The 16,233-nt window shown below is 46.4% G+C and overlaps 1 protein-coding gene across 1 annotated transcript in view; it reads left to right on the forward strand.

The window, feature by feature from the left end:
- Positions 1-1,527: 1,527 nt before the first annotated feature.
- tdrd9 (tudor domain containing 9) overlaps positions 1,528-16,233 on the forward strand; it is a gene marked incomplete at both ends in the record, with an annotated part of 46,324 nt that continues 31,618 nt past the window's right edge. Inside the window, 17 exons of the mRNA XM_080522367.1 lie at positions 1,528-1,633; positions 1,904-1,974; positions 2,717-2,938; positions 5,888-6,010; positions 7,094-7,174; positions 7,400-7,564; positions 8,078-8,175; positions 9,072-9,191; positions 9,322-9,406; positions 9,632-9,689; positions 10,300-10,404; positions 10,818-10,915; positions 11,816-11,947; positions 12,817-12,982; positions 15,411-15,474; positions 15,746-15,809; positions 16,050-16,094. Coding sequence (XP_080378493.1) covers positions 1,528-1,633; positions 1,904-1,974; positions 2,717-2,938; positions 5,888-6,010; positions 7,094-7,174; positions 7,400-7,564; positions 8,078-8,175; positions 9,072-9,191; positions 9,322-9,406; positions 9,632-9,689; positions 10,300-10,404; positions 10,818-10,915; positions 11,816-11,947; positions 12,817-12,982; positions 15,411-15,474; positions 15,746-15,809; positions 16,050-16,094 — 1,803 coding nt within the window. The remainder of the gene's footprint in view (positions 1,634-1,903; positions 1,975-2,716; positions 2,939-5,887; positions 6,011-7,093; positions 7,175-7,399; positions 7,565-8,077; positions 8,176-9,071; positions 9,192-9,321; positions 9,407-9,631; positions 9,690-10,299; positions 10,405-10,817; positions 10,916-11,815; positions 11,948-12,816; positions 12,983-15,410; positions 15,475-15,745; positions 15,810-16,049; positions 16,095-16,233) is intronic.

Raw genomic sequence — 16,233 nt, forward strand, 5'->3', positions numbered from 1 at the left:
CATTAGCATTATTTACGTTACGTTCTCACGGCGACAAGAGCCGCATTAGCACCTCTGATCATTAGCGTGCGAGCTGACACAGAACATGCGTGTTCGGGCCGAGGTGGTGTCAGACCCGATCCCTCACCCTCCGTTGCCCTGGAGACGAGGCGTTCAGATCTGAGGCGATGAGCAGGATGTGAAAGGCATGCTGGGTAGTGGTACCATGAGGGTCAGCCTGCCCTTCCCTCTACGCTGTCCTGCAGGGACTTAAGGCCATGAACCAAAACCACAGAATTATACCTTGTGTTTTATCCTGGAAAGCCAGTAGTAGCCAACACTAGAACACCACATCACCAACTGTCAAATCTTATTTCAAATTTGAAAGTGACAGTTAAATCTAATTATACAACAGTTAGTTCCGACCAAGTAATTTGATTGGACAAGAGGCATTCCATGAGTTACGATATACAGTATAATAGCACTGGGACTTAACTATATGTATCACTCCGCCGCACAGATGTTCTACTAAATGACCGTTAATAGGCTAGGTGCACGATCTCCACTACTTCCTGAAAGGCACCTGGCATGAACATATCCTGTCTCACTCTATTGGTTTAATTGATTAATCAGCTGTGCGGTAAACTGTTGGAACACACAGTGCACAGCTGATTAATCAATTAAACCAATAAGACAGGATATGTTCATGCCAGGTGCCTTTCAGGAAGTAGTGGAGATTGTGCACCTAGCCTATTAGACTACATGTTTGTGTTCAGGTTACTAGGCAACAGTCCATTTGAAGTTCAGTTGCGGAACAATTTTTTGTTAATCTTTATGATTAAATAAACAAACAAATCATAATCTGTTGTCGCTTATTACTGTTAACTAATAAATCGCGCTGTAGAACTGTTGTATAAAAGCAATATCACACTCGAGGTCGTGCTGTTATACTGAATATCAGCACGGCTGTGATCGTCTTCGGTACTCGGCCTGCGGCCTTGTACCTACGACCGATGCACAGCCGTGCTGATATTCAGTATAACACACTCCCTCTCGTGTGATATTGCTTAAGTGACAGTTAACACTAGAACAGCCGTGCCTATTGTACCTACTATAAGAGCCGCCTCGGGGGTCAAATGACCAAAGTCTTTTCAATGGGAAGCTGCTACTTGAATGAATGGACTTTATTGTCATTGCTACAGTACAGGTACCAAACAACGAAATTTTAGGACACTACTTTACTTACACACAACGACCACTAGTTGGCCGACTTGTGAATTACCCTGCCTCCTCCTACACAGAAAAACAGCAAAAGAGCTGTGTTACTTTGGTTATTTCCATTTTTGCCATTTAGCCAGACGCCTTTATCCCAAAAAACGTACAATCCTCTCATCACCAGGTTTATTCATACCTTGATGTGTGGGTTATGGGCTTCACAGGCAACATCTACATCCACCAATAGTTGCATTCAACAAGCCACATTTTTGGACATGTTTCACTGTGCTGACGTCTGATTGGACGTGTTTCACTGTGCTGACGTCTGATTGGATGTTCCCCTCCAGCCCCGCGTCGCCCAGAGACCAGGACAGCCCCAGGAGTGAGGGCTCTGAGGGGGGGCCGTGGGCCAGGCCTGGGTGGGCAGGCGTCTTGGTGGGTGAGTATCACATTAGCACAGTAGCACAGTAGCATATTAGCACAGTAGCACGTTAGCACAGTAGCACATTAGCGTATTTGCACAGTGGCAACATTAGCACAGTAGCACATTAGCATATTTGCACAGTGGCAACATTAGCACAGTAGCGTATTAGCACAGTAGCACATTATCAACATGGCGTCTAACGGCCCCTCCACTCCTTGCAACAGAGACATGAGTTCAGCCGCTGTGTCTGTTGTGTTCACATCCCCCCTCCCTCCTCTGTCCTAGGTGCTCATCCTCCTCCCCCATTGGCCAGTTATGAGTACCCCAGTCTGCCCATCACCAAGAACCGACAAGAGGTAAGATGTAACCAGTCACGCGCACACACTCACTCACACATGTACACACACACACACACCTTTTTTGCTAGCAGCTATTTTGCATGTGTTTGAGGTGTACCAACATTCAAATACGCGTATCTTCCTCAGCCTTGTTCAGATTTCAATGTGACATGACCCATCATTAGAAACCTTACAATCTTAAACTTACAAAATACAGAAAAATGACCTTGCCCTATTTGACTTTTTCACCAGACCATGTCACAAATGGTCATTGGGCCCTCGAGTCATAACTCCACTCAGTGTTTTACTGTGTTCTCAAGATAATGTCACATCTAATGGAGTCACAGGCGCAGCGAGAGGGGAACTACAGTGTCATCTATGTTTTTCTGTCATTGAGTCACAATGTGAGGCAGTTAGTCCATCTGTGTCACTGTCCTGTCATTCAAAATGTGTATAGTATGCCTGTTCGTTCACCTATCTTTGGTATTCTAGTTTCACAAAAATATGAAAGTGTATTTTCCTCTCCATATCCACTCATCAAAGGGGTTGTCGAGTAAGCTGTGTTGACGTGGCTCATGGTGAAATGCTTAATCTCAGTCCCTAAACATCTATTTAGCAAAACAAAGGAAACGGAATCCTCTTCTGTCTGTGAATATAAATTGTGAGATGAAGAGAATATTTTATTGACTGTAAATTTGAGTTTTACTTGGTCTGTTATCTTCCATCTGTGGTTGATGTCCTCTGTGTTGTGTGTCTCCAGCTGGTGTCCCTGATAGAGAACAACTCTGTGGTGATCATCCAGGGGGCCACGGGCAGCGGTAAGACCACCCAGCTTCCCCAGTTCATCCTGGACCACTACAGCCAGAAGAATGCGCCCTGCAACATCGTCGTCACGCAGCCGCGCAAGTTAGGAGCTAGCAGCATCGCCCGCTGGGTCGCCCGGGAGCGCAAGTGCACCCTGGGTAGTCTGGTGGGGTACCAGGTTAGTGGACGGACGGACGCACGCACACGCACACACACGCACACACACATCCTGTTTGGTTGTGTTGTGTGGAGATCTGGAACAGGGTGAATCCCAATTCACCCCTCCGGCTCTGTTTTCACCCCTTCGGCTCCGTTTTGCGCATTAACGTTTAGGGTAGTGGTGTCCCAATTCATTTTTCATCGAGGGCTAGGGGTAAGGGGGAGGGCTATCCACGGCTTCGTTTGGAGAAATTCGTGGGGCATGTTTGATTCGGAGCCATGACCCAGAATGCATTGCGAATCATCTACAGAAATTATTTCGCTCTGATTTCGCTCTAGTTAATACGGAACATGACATAATTAGTTATTAATAAAGATTTGAAAAAATATGATAACCATCTTATTATCGTTTAATGTAATTTCAATGCAGTATAGACCTTTTCTGCATAACAAGCATAACAAAAAAATCGAGGTGCTGTGTCTAATGTTACAGGCTGATTTGTGGACGACAGTCGCGCAAATTGACATATTTCCATGTCTGATGGCATATGACACCTACTAATGTCATTTCAATGCATTATAGACCTTTTCTTTACAACAAGCATAACAAAAAAATCGCTGTTATGCCGAGGTGCTGTGCCTATGCTTAACATAGAAAGTTCCACAGTCCAGCGGAGCACTCATATCTGCGCATTTGTCACAGGGTGACAGTCACCGTGTTCCGCTGCCCCGGCGTCAGTCCAATGGAAGCGTCAAGCACAGCCTTCCCCATAGAAATACATCGGTGCGCGATTCACATTTCAGAGATGTACAATCATGTTTATTTAGAAATAAATTATTACCTGTGGTGTTTGACAGCGGATGACATATTTAATGTAAAGTCTAACGTTAGGCTGATATGTGCATGATAGGCGCGAATTTCCCCCCCTTGGTGGTGACGCTATAGTATAGCGGCACTTATTTTGCCCAGACTCATCAAGGACATGTAGTTGACTAATGCAGTGGGCAGCGGCTGTTTCTCCAGCGTTCCTGTCACATCGGATTTCGGAACACCATAAAAATAAATCTGTAAGTCATGCATTTTTCCATGTTTCCCTTTGATGGCATATGACGCCGTAAATTTTACTTAAGTTCAGCTGCGAAGTTGTTGCACCGTTGTCCTATATCAGTGCAGACTGGCAGGATGGGAGCACAGGTTTCATACAGGTTAGAGCGCCGTTATTCTGTCATGGTCTGATAATGAAGCATTGTTCTTTTTTATTTGATGACTTGTTTGATCGATTGATGGCATAAAACTTACGTTGTGAATGAATGCTTTTCTACGATACTACTGATGACGTATCAGGGTCTTGAAGGGTCGTCCCATTTCATAGGGGAAGATTTCAACCACTACGGCTTGTGGCTCTGTTCAGAGGCCTTGGCTCCAAAGCGAGTGGCACTCCAAAACGAGCCGAAGGGGTAGAAAAGGGAATTCGGCCAAAGTCTTCATTCGAACTACCTGGAGCAGATGTCACTGCTGGCCAGGCTGCAGGGAGAGGCCTTGTCCACTAGAGGGCAGTGTTTCACACCGTGCACTAACCTGTTGTGTTCATCCTATTCATTTACATTTACTTTTTCTTTCTTTTTTACATTTTAAACATTTAGCAGACATCTTTAACCAAAGCAATGTACAACAGGTACATTTATCAGTGTCAGTGAATCACCTGTTCATTGGTCCTCATAAGAGAAACAAATCTATGCTAGGACCAGGGTTAGACCAGGGTTAGACCAGGGTTAGATCAGGGTTAGACCAGGGTTGGACCAGGGTTAGATCAGGGTTGGACCAGGGTTAGACCAGGGTTAGACCAGGGTTAGATCAGGGTTAGATCAGGGTTAGACCAGGGTTAGACCAGGGTTAGGACCAGGGTTAGACCAGGGTTAGACCAGGGTTAGACCAGGGTTAGACCAGGGTTAGGACCAGGGTTAGACCAGGGTTAGACCAGGGTTAGACCAGGGTTAGGATCAGGGTTAGACCAGGGTTAGATCAGGGTTAGACCAGGGTTAGACCAGGGTTAGGACCAGGGTTAGACCAGGGTTAGGACCAGGGTTAGATCAGGGTTAGACCAGGGTTTAGACCAGGGTTAGACCAGGGTTAGGACCAGGGTTAGGACCAAGGGCCGTTGGCAGTCACAATGCCAGAAGAAGGAAGAATAACTTATAATTTTTACATTTTTCATTTACAACCAGACAAGGATGAAAGGACTATTATCCAGTTCATAGTTGAGAGCTAGTCAAGTACAGTCCTCACTGGTCCCAGCAGAGCTGTGGAGAGGAGCTGGGCTGTGGAGAGGAGGAGGAGAGTAGCAGGGCTGTGGAGAGGAGGAGGAGCGGAGGAGGAGAGTAGCAGGGCTGTGGAGAGGAGGAGGAGGAGAGGAGCAGGAGAGTAGCCGAGCATTATCCTCTCTCACACTGACCTTCCCTGGACCGCCAGTCCTGCTGCTTTCATCCTCGTTCTCTCAGTGTCTGGTTGGTTTCCCCTGAGGGGGGTATACTGGAGGTTTACACTCTGCTGTGTCTCTGCCTGTCTCCCTCTCTCTCTCTCTCTCTCTCTCTCTCTCTCTCTCTCTCTCTCTCTCTCTCTCTCTCTCTCTCTCTCTCTCTCTTTGTCTCTCTCTCCCCCCCTCTCCCTCTCCCTCTTTTTGTCTGCCTCTGTCTGTCTCTCTCCCTCCCTCTCTCTCTCTCGTTTCTTTTATCATAGAGAGTTTGTGAAAGTCATCTAGTAGAGTGAGTGGGGGCAGAGCAGCAGTGCATCAGAGTGTCACCTCTGGGGAGGGGGGGGGGGGCAGAGCGAGGGTAGTGGATGTTAGGCCAGTGTCTTTTCATTGTCAGGCAAGGCAAATGTATTTGTATAGCACATATTAATATAAATGAATGTAATCTCTGTCTCTGTTTGTGTGTGTGTGTGTGTGTGTGTGTGTGTGTGTGTCAGGTGGGCCTGGAAAAGATGGCTACAGAGCACACCAGGCTGATCTACATGACTGCAGGCGTGCTGCTGCAGAAACTGGTGGGATCCAGGAGCCTCACTGAGTACAGCCACATCTTCATAGACGAGGTAACAAACAGCCTGAAAGTAAGAAACAGGCTGACAGTACTATAAACAGGCTGACAGTAATAAACAGCCTGACAGTACTATAAACAGTCTGACAGTAATAAACAACCTGACAGTAATAAACAGTCTGACAGTACTATAAACAGGCTGACAGTAATAAACAGCCTGACAGTACTATAAACAGGCTGACAGTAATAAACAGCCTGACAGTACTATAAACAGGCTGACAGTAATAAACAACCTGACAGTAATAAACAGCCTGACAGTACTATAAACAGGCTGACAGTAATAAACAACCTGACAGTACTATAAACAGTCTGACAGTAATAAACAACCTGACAGTAATAAACAGCCTCACAGTACTATAAACAGCCTCACAGTACTGTCACATCTTCATAGACCAGGTAGTAAACAGCCTGACAGTACTGCCACATCTTCATAGACCAGGTAAGAAACAGCCTGACAGTACTATAAACAGGCTGACAGTATTGTCACATCTTCATAGACCAGGTAGTAAACAGCCTGACAGTACTGCCACATCTTCATAGACCAGGTAGTAAACAGCCAGACAGTGCTGTCACATCTTCATAGACCAGGTAGTAAACAGCCTGACAGTGCTGTCACATCTTCATAGACCAGGTAGTAAACAGCCTGACAGTGCTGTCACATCTTCATAGACCAGGTAGTAAACAGCCTGACAGTACTGCCACATCTTCATAGACCAGGTAGTAAACAGCCTGACAGTGCTGTCACATCTTCATAGACCAGGTAGTAAACAGCCTGACCGTACTGTCACATCTTCATAGACCAGTTAGTAAACATTAGAATCAAGATTCATGTCATGAAGGGACAGAGTGTCTGACGAACCATTCAATCAGAAGCAGGGTACATTTACATCTACATCTGGCCTTTAGCAGACACCTTTACCCAAAGCCATTTACAACATCATCTATCCAGTCAGTCATCATAAGAAATGTGTTATTTTTTGTTATTTAGTTATTTCTTTCTAGTAGAGAAACTGTAGAGGAGGTAGTGGGGATAAGGATGTGTCTAGGGTAGAGTATAATTGTGGTGTGTGTGTTCCAGATCCACGAGAGGACAGAGTATCTGGACTTCCTGCTGTTGATCGTCAGGAAGCTGCTGCACTCCAACTCCCGCTACACCAAGGTGCTCAACATCCTGTTTGCATTAGATTAGCTAAATTAGATTCATTCATTGCAACGGTAGTATTTGTAAACAGCAGTAGTGAAAAGGGTAATCGAGTGTTTTTGACTTTTCTATTGACTGGTAACTGCTCTGATCAGGTGTCCAGTAGAACAGCCACTTACAGCCTCCCCCCCTTCTCTCCCTCACCCCTCCTCTTTCCTCTCACCCCCCTCCTCTCCCCCCCAGGTCATCCTCATGTCAGCCACCATCAACTGCAGGGAGTTTGCAGAGTACTTCGGCAGCCCCATGCGCAGCCACATGAACCCAGCCTACGTATTCCAGGTGGAGGGGAAGCCCTTTGCCATAGAGGAGTTCTACCTGGATGACCTCAGCTGCGATGTTAGAAACAGGGTGAGAGGGGAGGGGAGGAGAAGGAGAGGGGAGGAGAGGGGAGGAGAGGAGAGGAGAGGAGAGGAGAGGAGAGGAGAGGAGAGGAGAGGGGAGGAGAGGAGGGGAGGGGAAGCGAAGCCCTTTGCCATAGAGGAGTTCTACCTGGATGACCTCAGCTGCCATGTCAGAAACAGGGTGAGAGGGGAGGGGAGGAGGGGAAGGCAGGAGAGGGGAGGGGAGGGGAGAGGAGAGGAGAGGGCAGGGCGTGGCGCTGTCGCGGCAAATCCTGTCCGGGCGCCCAGAATGTGTCCGGTGAGGTGACGTCCTCAGGTGTTTCGGATGGCCCCTTGCTATGCCGACGCTAGCACTCTTGACAGATTTATTGCGAAGTAGCTAGCAAGCGATCGTAGTTAGCGAGGTAGTTAGCTAGCGAGGTAGTTAGCTAGCAAGGTCTAACTGCTAACTACCTAGCTAGCTAACTGTCTGCTTGCATGTCTGTCTATCTATCTGTCTGTCTGTCCGTCTGTCTGTCAGGTGGAATGCCCTCGTCCAGATGAGCCGTTGATCTCTGAGGAGATGTATAACGTTGCTGTCAGCCTCATCCAGAGCTTTGACGAGCTGGAAGACCAGAGGTCAGGAGGCCCAGAGAATACTCACCCTCTCATCTCATCACGTGGTCGACACCAGGGTTTCCGTTAGAAAAAATTGGTGCCGGTCAACGTGTCCGGGAAGATTTCAATGTGTCATTGAATGCCATTTAATGTCTATTTCTCATCCGATACGATTAGATGCGAACTATATAATAATATAGGCTTTCATGATTCGCATGCGCTACTATGGCATATGTCCAGGGCTGCACGCGCGCCACACTGGGCAGCCTAGTCACCGTTGCTACTTTGAATTACGACTGTAGGCTACTTTAAGATGTTTATTTCAATTGCATTAATGGGATTTGAGGATGTAAGTGGTAATTTTAAGTATGCCTAGTTTAGCTTTTGATGGCTATTTGAACGGACTTTATCGATCGATCAATGAACGGACTCCACATTACGTTAACTGAAGTGTGTTAAATAGTTTCACCGAATGGGCTACTGGGTTTAGCGGTTATTTAACGGACTAGTTAGGCTGTAAATTGTCAATCCCATCGGGCAACCCTGCCGCTGTTTGTTCATCTCGTAGGCTAGTCTACACATTAATAATAAATAAAAATTATATAGCCTATATCTTCGTCTTTTTTAATGTATAAGAAATCAGAATATGTGACATTAATTTTAGCAAATTGTATTCAAATTGTGCTTAGAGGGAATTATTTTCACCGGACATTATGACCGAAGAGGTTTAAATATGTCGGACTTCAACAGATTTTACCGGACAAAGACCGGTAATTACCAGTTAACGGAAACCCAGGTCGACACACTGGTCGATATGTTACAGCTCTTTCTGTGAATTTCCAGGCCCAGTTAACGTAACATGTGTGTGTGGTGTGTGGTGTGTGTGTGTGTGTGTGTGTGTGTGTGTGTGGCCCCAGGAAGGAGAAGGAAGGAAGAGGTCTGTGCTTCCCAGACAGAGGCAGTGTTCTGCTGTTCCTGCCGGGCCTGGCTGAGATCCACTACATGCAGGAGGCCCTGAACAAGCTGGTCCGCTTGAGGTGGGCGCTCTCTGTGTGCGTGTGTGCGTGCGTGCGCACGTGTGTGTGTCTGTGCGCAATTAGTAGTTCACCTGTGCAATGAGAGGCTGTTGGAAACACACGTTTGACTGCGTGGCTCTGTGTGTCCCAGGCTGCAGGTGCACCCTCTCCACTCCACCGTGTCTCTGGAGGAGCAGAACGGCGTGTTCCTGGTGCCCGTCCCTGGGTACAGGAAGGTAAACAAGTTACTAACACAGTAACAAAGTTACTCCAGGGGGGAATATCCCTGTAATTCGTAATTGTAAATCGTTTTGGATTAAAAGCGTCTGCTAAAAATAATAATATATATATTTTAAAAAATGATTAAACACACAAACCCCATAAACAACTAAACCTAGTCTGCAGAAAGTGACTTGAGAAAGTAACCTTTTTTTAATGTTATTTTGTTTTAATCTCCACAGATAATTCTCTCCACCAACATTGCTGAGAGCTCTGTCACAGTCCCGGATGTCAAGTACGGTGGGTGTTTCCACTTCTCCTGTACTTGACTGGATATTATTGTCTTAGGCTCCCAGGACCAAGGTTTTACCCAGCATGCCTGCTGTGTGTCTCACTGCCACTCTGGACAGTATTCATTGTTTATACAACAGTTAGTTCCGACCAAGTAATTTGATTGGACAAGAGGTATTCCATGGGTGCTGATATACAGTATAACAGCACTGGGATTTTTTTTTTTTGTTGTTATTTTTTCTGAGTGGGGCAGTCCCACTCATATTTTCATTTTATTTGACAGATACAGTATAGATTGACAGGAAGGATGGGTGAGAGAGAGAGAGGAGGGATGACATGCAGGATATGTCCCCGGCCACAATCGAACCGGGGACCCTGCGGTTACATGGTCGACGCTTAACCCACTATGCCACCTAAGCGCCCCAGCATTGGGACTTTTAACTATATGTATCACTCCGCCGCACAGGTGTTCTATTAAATTACCGTTAATTGGGCTAGGCTACCTCGTACCTACGACCGAATCACAGCCGTGCTGATATTCAGTATAACAGCACTCCCTCTCGTGTGATATGGCTTAAAAATGCAGTTTGTGATGTTTCTGGTGTGTTCGTGTCGACAGTCATCGACTTCTGCCTGGCGCGTCACATGGTCTGTGACAAGGAGACCAACTACCAGTCGCTCTGCCTCACCTGGGCCTCCAAGACCAACTGCAACCAGCGCAGAGGTACCACGCAGCTCCCAGCATGCACCTGGGTACCACGCAGTTCCCATGCACCTGGGCCATGGAGTAGTGTATACTTCTGCTGTATACTTCTCCTCACTCCTCTGTCTCTCTCTCTCTCCCCCTGCCCTCTCTCTCTCTCTCTCCTCCCTCTGTCTCTCTCTCTCCCCCCCTGCCCTCTCTCTCTCTCTCTCCTCCCTCTGTCTCTATCTCCCCCCCTGCCCTCTCTCTCTCTCTCTCTTTCTTCCCCCCTGCCCTCTCTCTCTCTCTTTCTTCCCTCTGTCTCTCGCTGTCTCCTCCCTCTGTCTCCCCCCCCCTCTCTCTCTTTCTCTCTCTCTCTGTGTGTCTCTCCCTCCCCCCCTCTCTCTCACCCCCCCCCTCTCTCTCTCCCCCCCCCCCCCCCCTCTCTCTCTCAGGCAGGGCAGGTCGTGTGTCTAAGGGTTACTGTTACCGCCTGGTGACTAAGAAGTTCTGGGAGCAGGACATCCGTGACTATGCTGTCCCTGAGATGCTGGTGAGACACACACACACACACACACACACACACACACACACACACACACACACACACAGACATCCCTGACTACGATGTCCCTGAGATGCTGGTGAGACTCACACACCCACACACACACACACACAGACATCCCTGACTACGCTGTCCCTGAGATGCTGGTGAGACTCACACACACACACACACACACACAGACATCCCTGACTACGCTGTCCCTGAGATGCTGGTGAGACTCACACACACACACACACACACACAGACATCCCTGACTACGCTGTCCCTGAGATGCTGGTGAGACTCACACACACACACACACACAGACATCCCTGACTACGCTGTCCCTGAGATGCTGGTGAGACTCACACACACACACACACACAGACATCCCTGACTACGCTGTCCCTGAGATGCTGGTGAGACACACACACACACACACACACACCCTGACTACGCTGTCCCTGAGATGCTGGTGAGACACACATACACACACACACATACACACACACACACACACACACACACAGAGACTCATGTCCCTGAGATGCTGGTGAGAGACTCATCCCAGAGACAGGAGGGCAGGAGAGGCTGCAGGTTGACACATAGGTCACGTTGTTGGTTGATTGACGGATTTTGTGATTTTTTAAATACCTCTGACCCTCTGAAGTTGCTTTGCTAACGGAGTCTGCCAGTCGTTGTTGAATACAACAGTCAAGGCTGTCTATACACTGTTGTCAGTGTGTGTGTGTGTGTGTGTGTGTGTGTGTGTGTGGGTGTGTGTGGTGTGCGTGTCTGTGTGCACGCATGTGTGTGTGTGTGTGTGTCTGTTTGTGTGTGTGCGCGCGTGTGGTGTGCGTGTGTGTCTGTGTGTGTGTGTGTGTGTGTGTGTGTGTGTGTGTGTGTCAGCGTGTGCCCCTGGCCTCCATCCTGCTGAAGGTGAAGCTGCTGAACATGGGGGACCCCCGCTCCCTCCTCAGCACCGCCCTCTCCCCCCCCAACCTCAGTGACATAGAGAAGACCGTCCTCCACCTCAAAGAGGTACTGAGGGTGACAAAATGGCAGCTTGTCAAATATTTTGTTGCTATTGTTTTGTGGCAGCTTCCGGTGAACGGTTTATGAAATATTTAAGTTTTCTGTGGTGAAATCTGGCCCATAGGAATGAATGGTAGAATGTTCAGAAAGTAGATTGTGGATGTGAGGTTTTTGAAAATGTAAACTGCCACAGTCGTAAAGGTAAACTGCCACTTTAAGTCCACATACACATATGTTGCATATGTGACACGTTCTAATGCTTTGGTCCTCATGTCGGGATCTGATGTAACGATCAGACTTCTTTTCGAAAAGTGTGAATACATTTCTGCGTTGTTGAAAATCAACGACACGTCGCTAGTCAACTAACACAGCTTGTTTTGTGAGCCTGCTAACAATGTAAAGTAGTGTTGAAGTTAACTAGGTAGCAGTGAGGGGATTGCTCACCCAATCCATTACGTTGCAGTATTTTGGCTTGACTAGCGAGTTTGTGTTGTGATTCTCAACAACGTTGAAACGTAGTTCTGTGTTTTCAAAAGTCTGAACATTTTGATTGGTTGCCGACATGCGGACCAAATTATCAGACTGTCACATATTTTTGTGGTGAAATCTGGCCCATAGGAATGAATGGTAGAATGTTCAGAACCTAGTGTGGCTGTGGGGTTTTTGAACATTTCCACACATTTTGTAAACTGTCGCTACGCCTACAGTCCACAGACACATATCTGACATCAACATGTTCATCTCTTCACACTGTCACTCCACATCTGAATATCTAAACCATAACATTAATAGTTCTGAGCTGTTTTGTGGATGAGCTTATATCTTGGAAGAGTGATGGACAAGGTCAACGTGTGTGTGTGTGTGTGTGTGTGTAGATGGGGGCTCTCTCGATTGAGAGTGATGCCCAGGGCGCCAGCAGGTTTGATGGGGAGCTGACGTTCCTGGGCCGAGTCCTGGCTCACCTGCCCGTGGACCTGCACCTGGCCAAGATGGCCGTGCTGGGCCACGCCTTCGGATGCCTGGAGGAGACCCTCATCATAGGTCAGTGTGTGTCATAGCACTGGCGGACTCAGGGGGGGGGCAAGGGGGGCGACCGCCCCTCCTGGTGCCCCCACGGTTGAAAAACGTCTCTCTTAAGTGCCCTTTTGAGTGTCAAAAATGCCCTTTTGCGTGGCGATTGGTGCCCCTCCAATGGTCTAAACTTGACCATGTGCCCCCACAGTTGAAAAACGTCGCACTAAAGTGCCCTTTTGAGTGACAGAAATTAGAGGATGTGCCCTATTGGCTGCCCTTCCAATGGTCTAAACTTGACCATGTGCACTGATGGGGTCCCATGTTGTGCAGTAGGTGCCCTTTTTTTCTTTTCGCCCCTGCCCTTCAAACAGCCTGAGTCCGCCACTATGTCATAGGTGACGCGATCTGGTGGTTTTGCAAAACGGGCGCAAATTGCAAAGGCTTCAAATTTGCGTTCAAAGTTTTTCTGACCAAAAAAATCTGATTTCGTTTTTTTGTCATCAGACACAAGTTAAGGTTTTGAACTACCCACTCGTTATTTTTTCGAGCATTTTTACGATAGTTAAATACGTGTACTTAATCAACAAAATAGCTTATTTTTAGCCTGAGAAATCTTCCCTTGTGGGAGGGGATAAACTGGATCCAGGTTGTTTCTCATTGGTCGATCGATTTGGCTACGAGAGGAGTCAGGAAGCAGCGCGCTGCTTTGTTTACACCAGAATGTGTTCGACCAGACTCTAAGGTAAGATCTTCTATGTATGTACATAGCGCCTTTGTTAGTTAAGTTAGTTGTTAGTTACTAGTTGAAACCAGTGTGTTCGTGTATTTAGACATTTCTTTATTATTACCCACGAGCAACTAACTGAAAGCACATTGTTCCGTCTGCAAGCTGAAGCTTTGTTGTTAGCATGCTAGCATTGTTGTAGCTCGGTATTCTGTCTACGTTGTAAGTACGGTTAGTCTGTCTACGTTGTAAAAGTTGTAAGACTCATGTTCAGTGTGTAATACTGGAATACTGTAACATGTCAAGTGTAATAGATTACAGAAATGTTAAAAGTTTAAAAACATGTGTTCCTGTCTTTGTTCTGAACGAGCTAGCCGCTAACACTACTCTGAGCACTTTAGGTAATTATCATTGTCATGTATTAGGCTAGCTATTTTATGAACATGGTATGGTAGTATTTTATGAATATGGAGTGCCAGTAACTGTAGGCAATATTTTAATGTACTATCTTCTTTCTGTTGCAGCTTTGATGCCCCCCACCCCACCAGACACAGCAGCTCAACAACTCACTGGCAATATTGTGTTGAATAACAAGAACAGTTGGGCATAGATACAGCATTTTGAACTGTGTCATGATGTATTATCTATTGATAGTCAATTCACAGACCTTGCATGCTTACCTGTGTATAGTCTGTTGTATGTTCTCAGTTCAAACTATACTTGTACTTGAAACTGAACTATAAGGCTGGACATTGACTACTGAGCACTACACAATTTCCAGCACAAGACATCAGCAAATTACTCTTAATGCCTCCATAATAATAAGCTGGCTAATTAGCTACAGTAATAACATTGATAGGTGATAATGTTAGCAATATTCTCTTTGAAAAGTCTATCTGACCCAGTGACTAACACTAATGTTTGCACACTGATTGTACTTTGCACAGCTTGTCGCACTATTGTTCTGCTGTAGTGCGACTACCATCACTTATACTTATCACTTTATTACTTATTATTGTGACTATGTACCTTGTTGAAGAACCAAAGCGAAATATTGTTATTCTTGTGTACTGTAAAATAAATTCTGATTCTGATTGAAGACTTTTTTGTATCATTAAAAGACTAACAATAACAGTTACAACAACCATAAATAATAATACGCTGGGTAATTAGCTTAGGTAATACCTTGCTAGGTAATAATGTTATAGCTGTATAACTATAGCTGTCTGACCCAGTGACCAATACTGACAGGTATTGACAGCTGATAGCTGTCAATCTAGAGGGGGAGTGGTTGGGGGTGGGGTTGACCAGCTATTGTTACCGCCCATTACCTGCCGGTGTGAAGGTGTGAAAAAGTCCCAAATCTTTGAAGGGATTTTTCTCAGGATTTAGTTTTCAGGGTTAACAAGTTTCAAATACTCATGTCGTCTTACATTTTTTCCCGATGTCTATGTATGACACATCATTTGAAAGCTTACAATCTGTAGTTTAGAGAGAAAGAAAGAATGTGTGAGTGTGAGAGAGAGTGTGTGTGTATGTGTGAGAGTGTGTATGAGTGTGAGTGTGTGTGAGAAATAATATAGGCCATTTAGATTATGTTTTTATCCAAAGCGACTTGCATTGCAGTGAGTGGTATCCATTTTTCAGTATATATGGTCCCAGCGGGATTCGAACCCACAATGTGTGTGTCGCAAACCTGTCTGTCTGTCTGCCTGTCTGTCTCTCTCGTAGCTGCTGCCTTGTCCTTGAAGAGCTTCTTTGCCATACCGTACGTGCAGCAGATGAGTGGCTACAGGTGAGTCATCTAACTGAACCTCTGATTTATACATTTATTCTTCTACATTTACATTTGACATGTTTACCATTTAGCAGACACTTTTATCCAAAGCAACTTACAATTAGAGATTACAGGGACAGTCTCCCTGGAGTAACTTAGGGCTTAGGCCACTGTCCCCTAGTAGGGCTAACAGAGGGGTAGGGCTAAGTGGTAGGGCCAAGGGGTGAAATGGGATTGGTCCTCACTCAGCTCTAACTCTCTCTCCTCCTCTGTGGTGGTGACCAATCAGGAGCAAGCTGGCCTTCGCCCGCGGCGTGCCCAGTGACTCCATTGCCCTCGTCAACGCCTTTAAGGTTTGTGTTTTTCCAGAGCTGCTGTTAAACATCCACCAGCCACGGGCCTGTTCTAGAGTAGAGACAGTAGAGGGCCTGTTCTAGAGTAGAAACACTACCTGGTGTAATTACAGCACTGGATTCTAAAGTGTGCTGTGGCGGTGATGTGGTGAATTTACATATCTCTCTGTCTACCCCCCCCCACCCCCCTCCTGCTGTGTGTGTGTGTGTGTGTGTGTGTGTGTGTGTGTGTCTGTCCAGGCTTGGCGCTCATCCAGAGCCAAAGGCGAGCTGAGGCACCCTAAGGTGAGTAAGAGACACGTACAGTAGACCAGATACTTACAACGTGCTGTCACGCAGATAGTGCACTAGTCTTTGTCCCAGTTTATTAAAATCATACATTTGGAAAAAACTAACCAAACAAATCCTTCCTTTCTCGAGCTTT

The sequence above is a fragment of the Nansenia antarctica genome (assembly GCF_963989245.1).
Source record: "Nansenia antarctica genome assembly, chromosome: 1".
NCBI classification, from domain to species: domain Eukaryota; kingdom Metazoa; phylum Chordata; class Actinopteri; order Argentiniformes; family Microstomatidae; genus Nansenia; species Nansenia antarctica.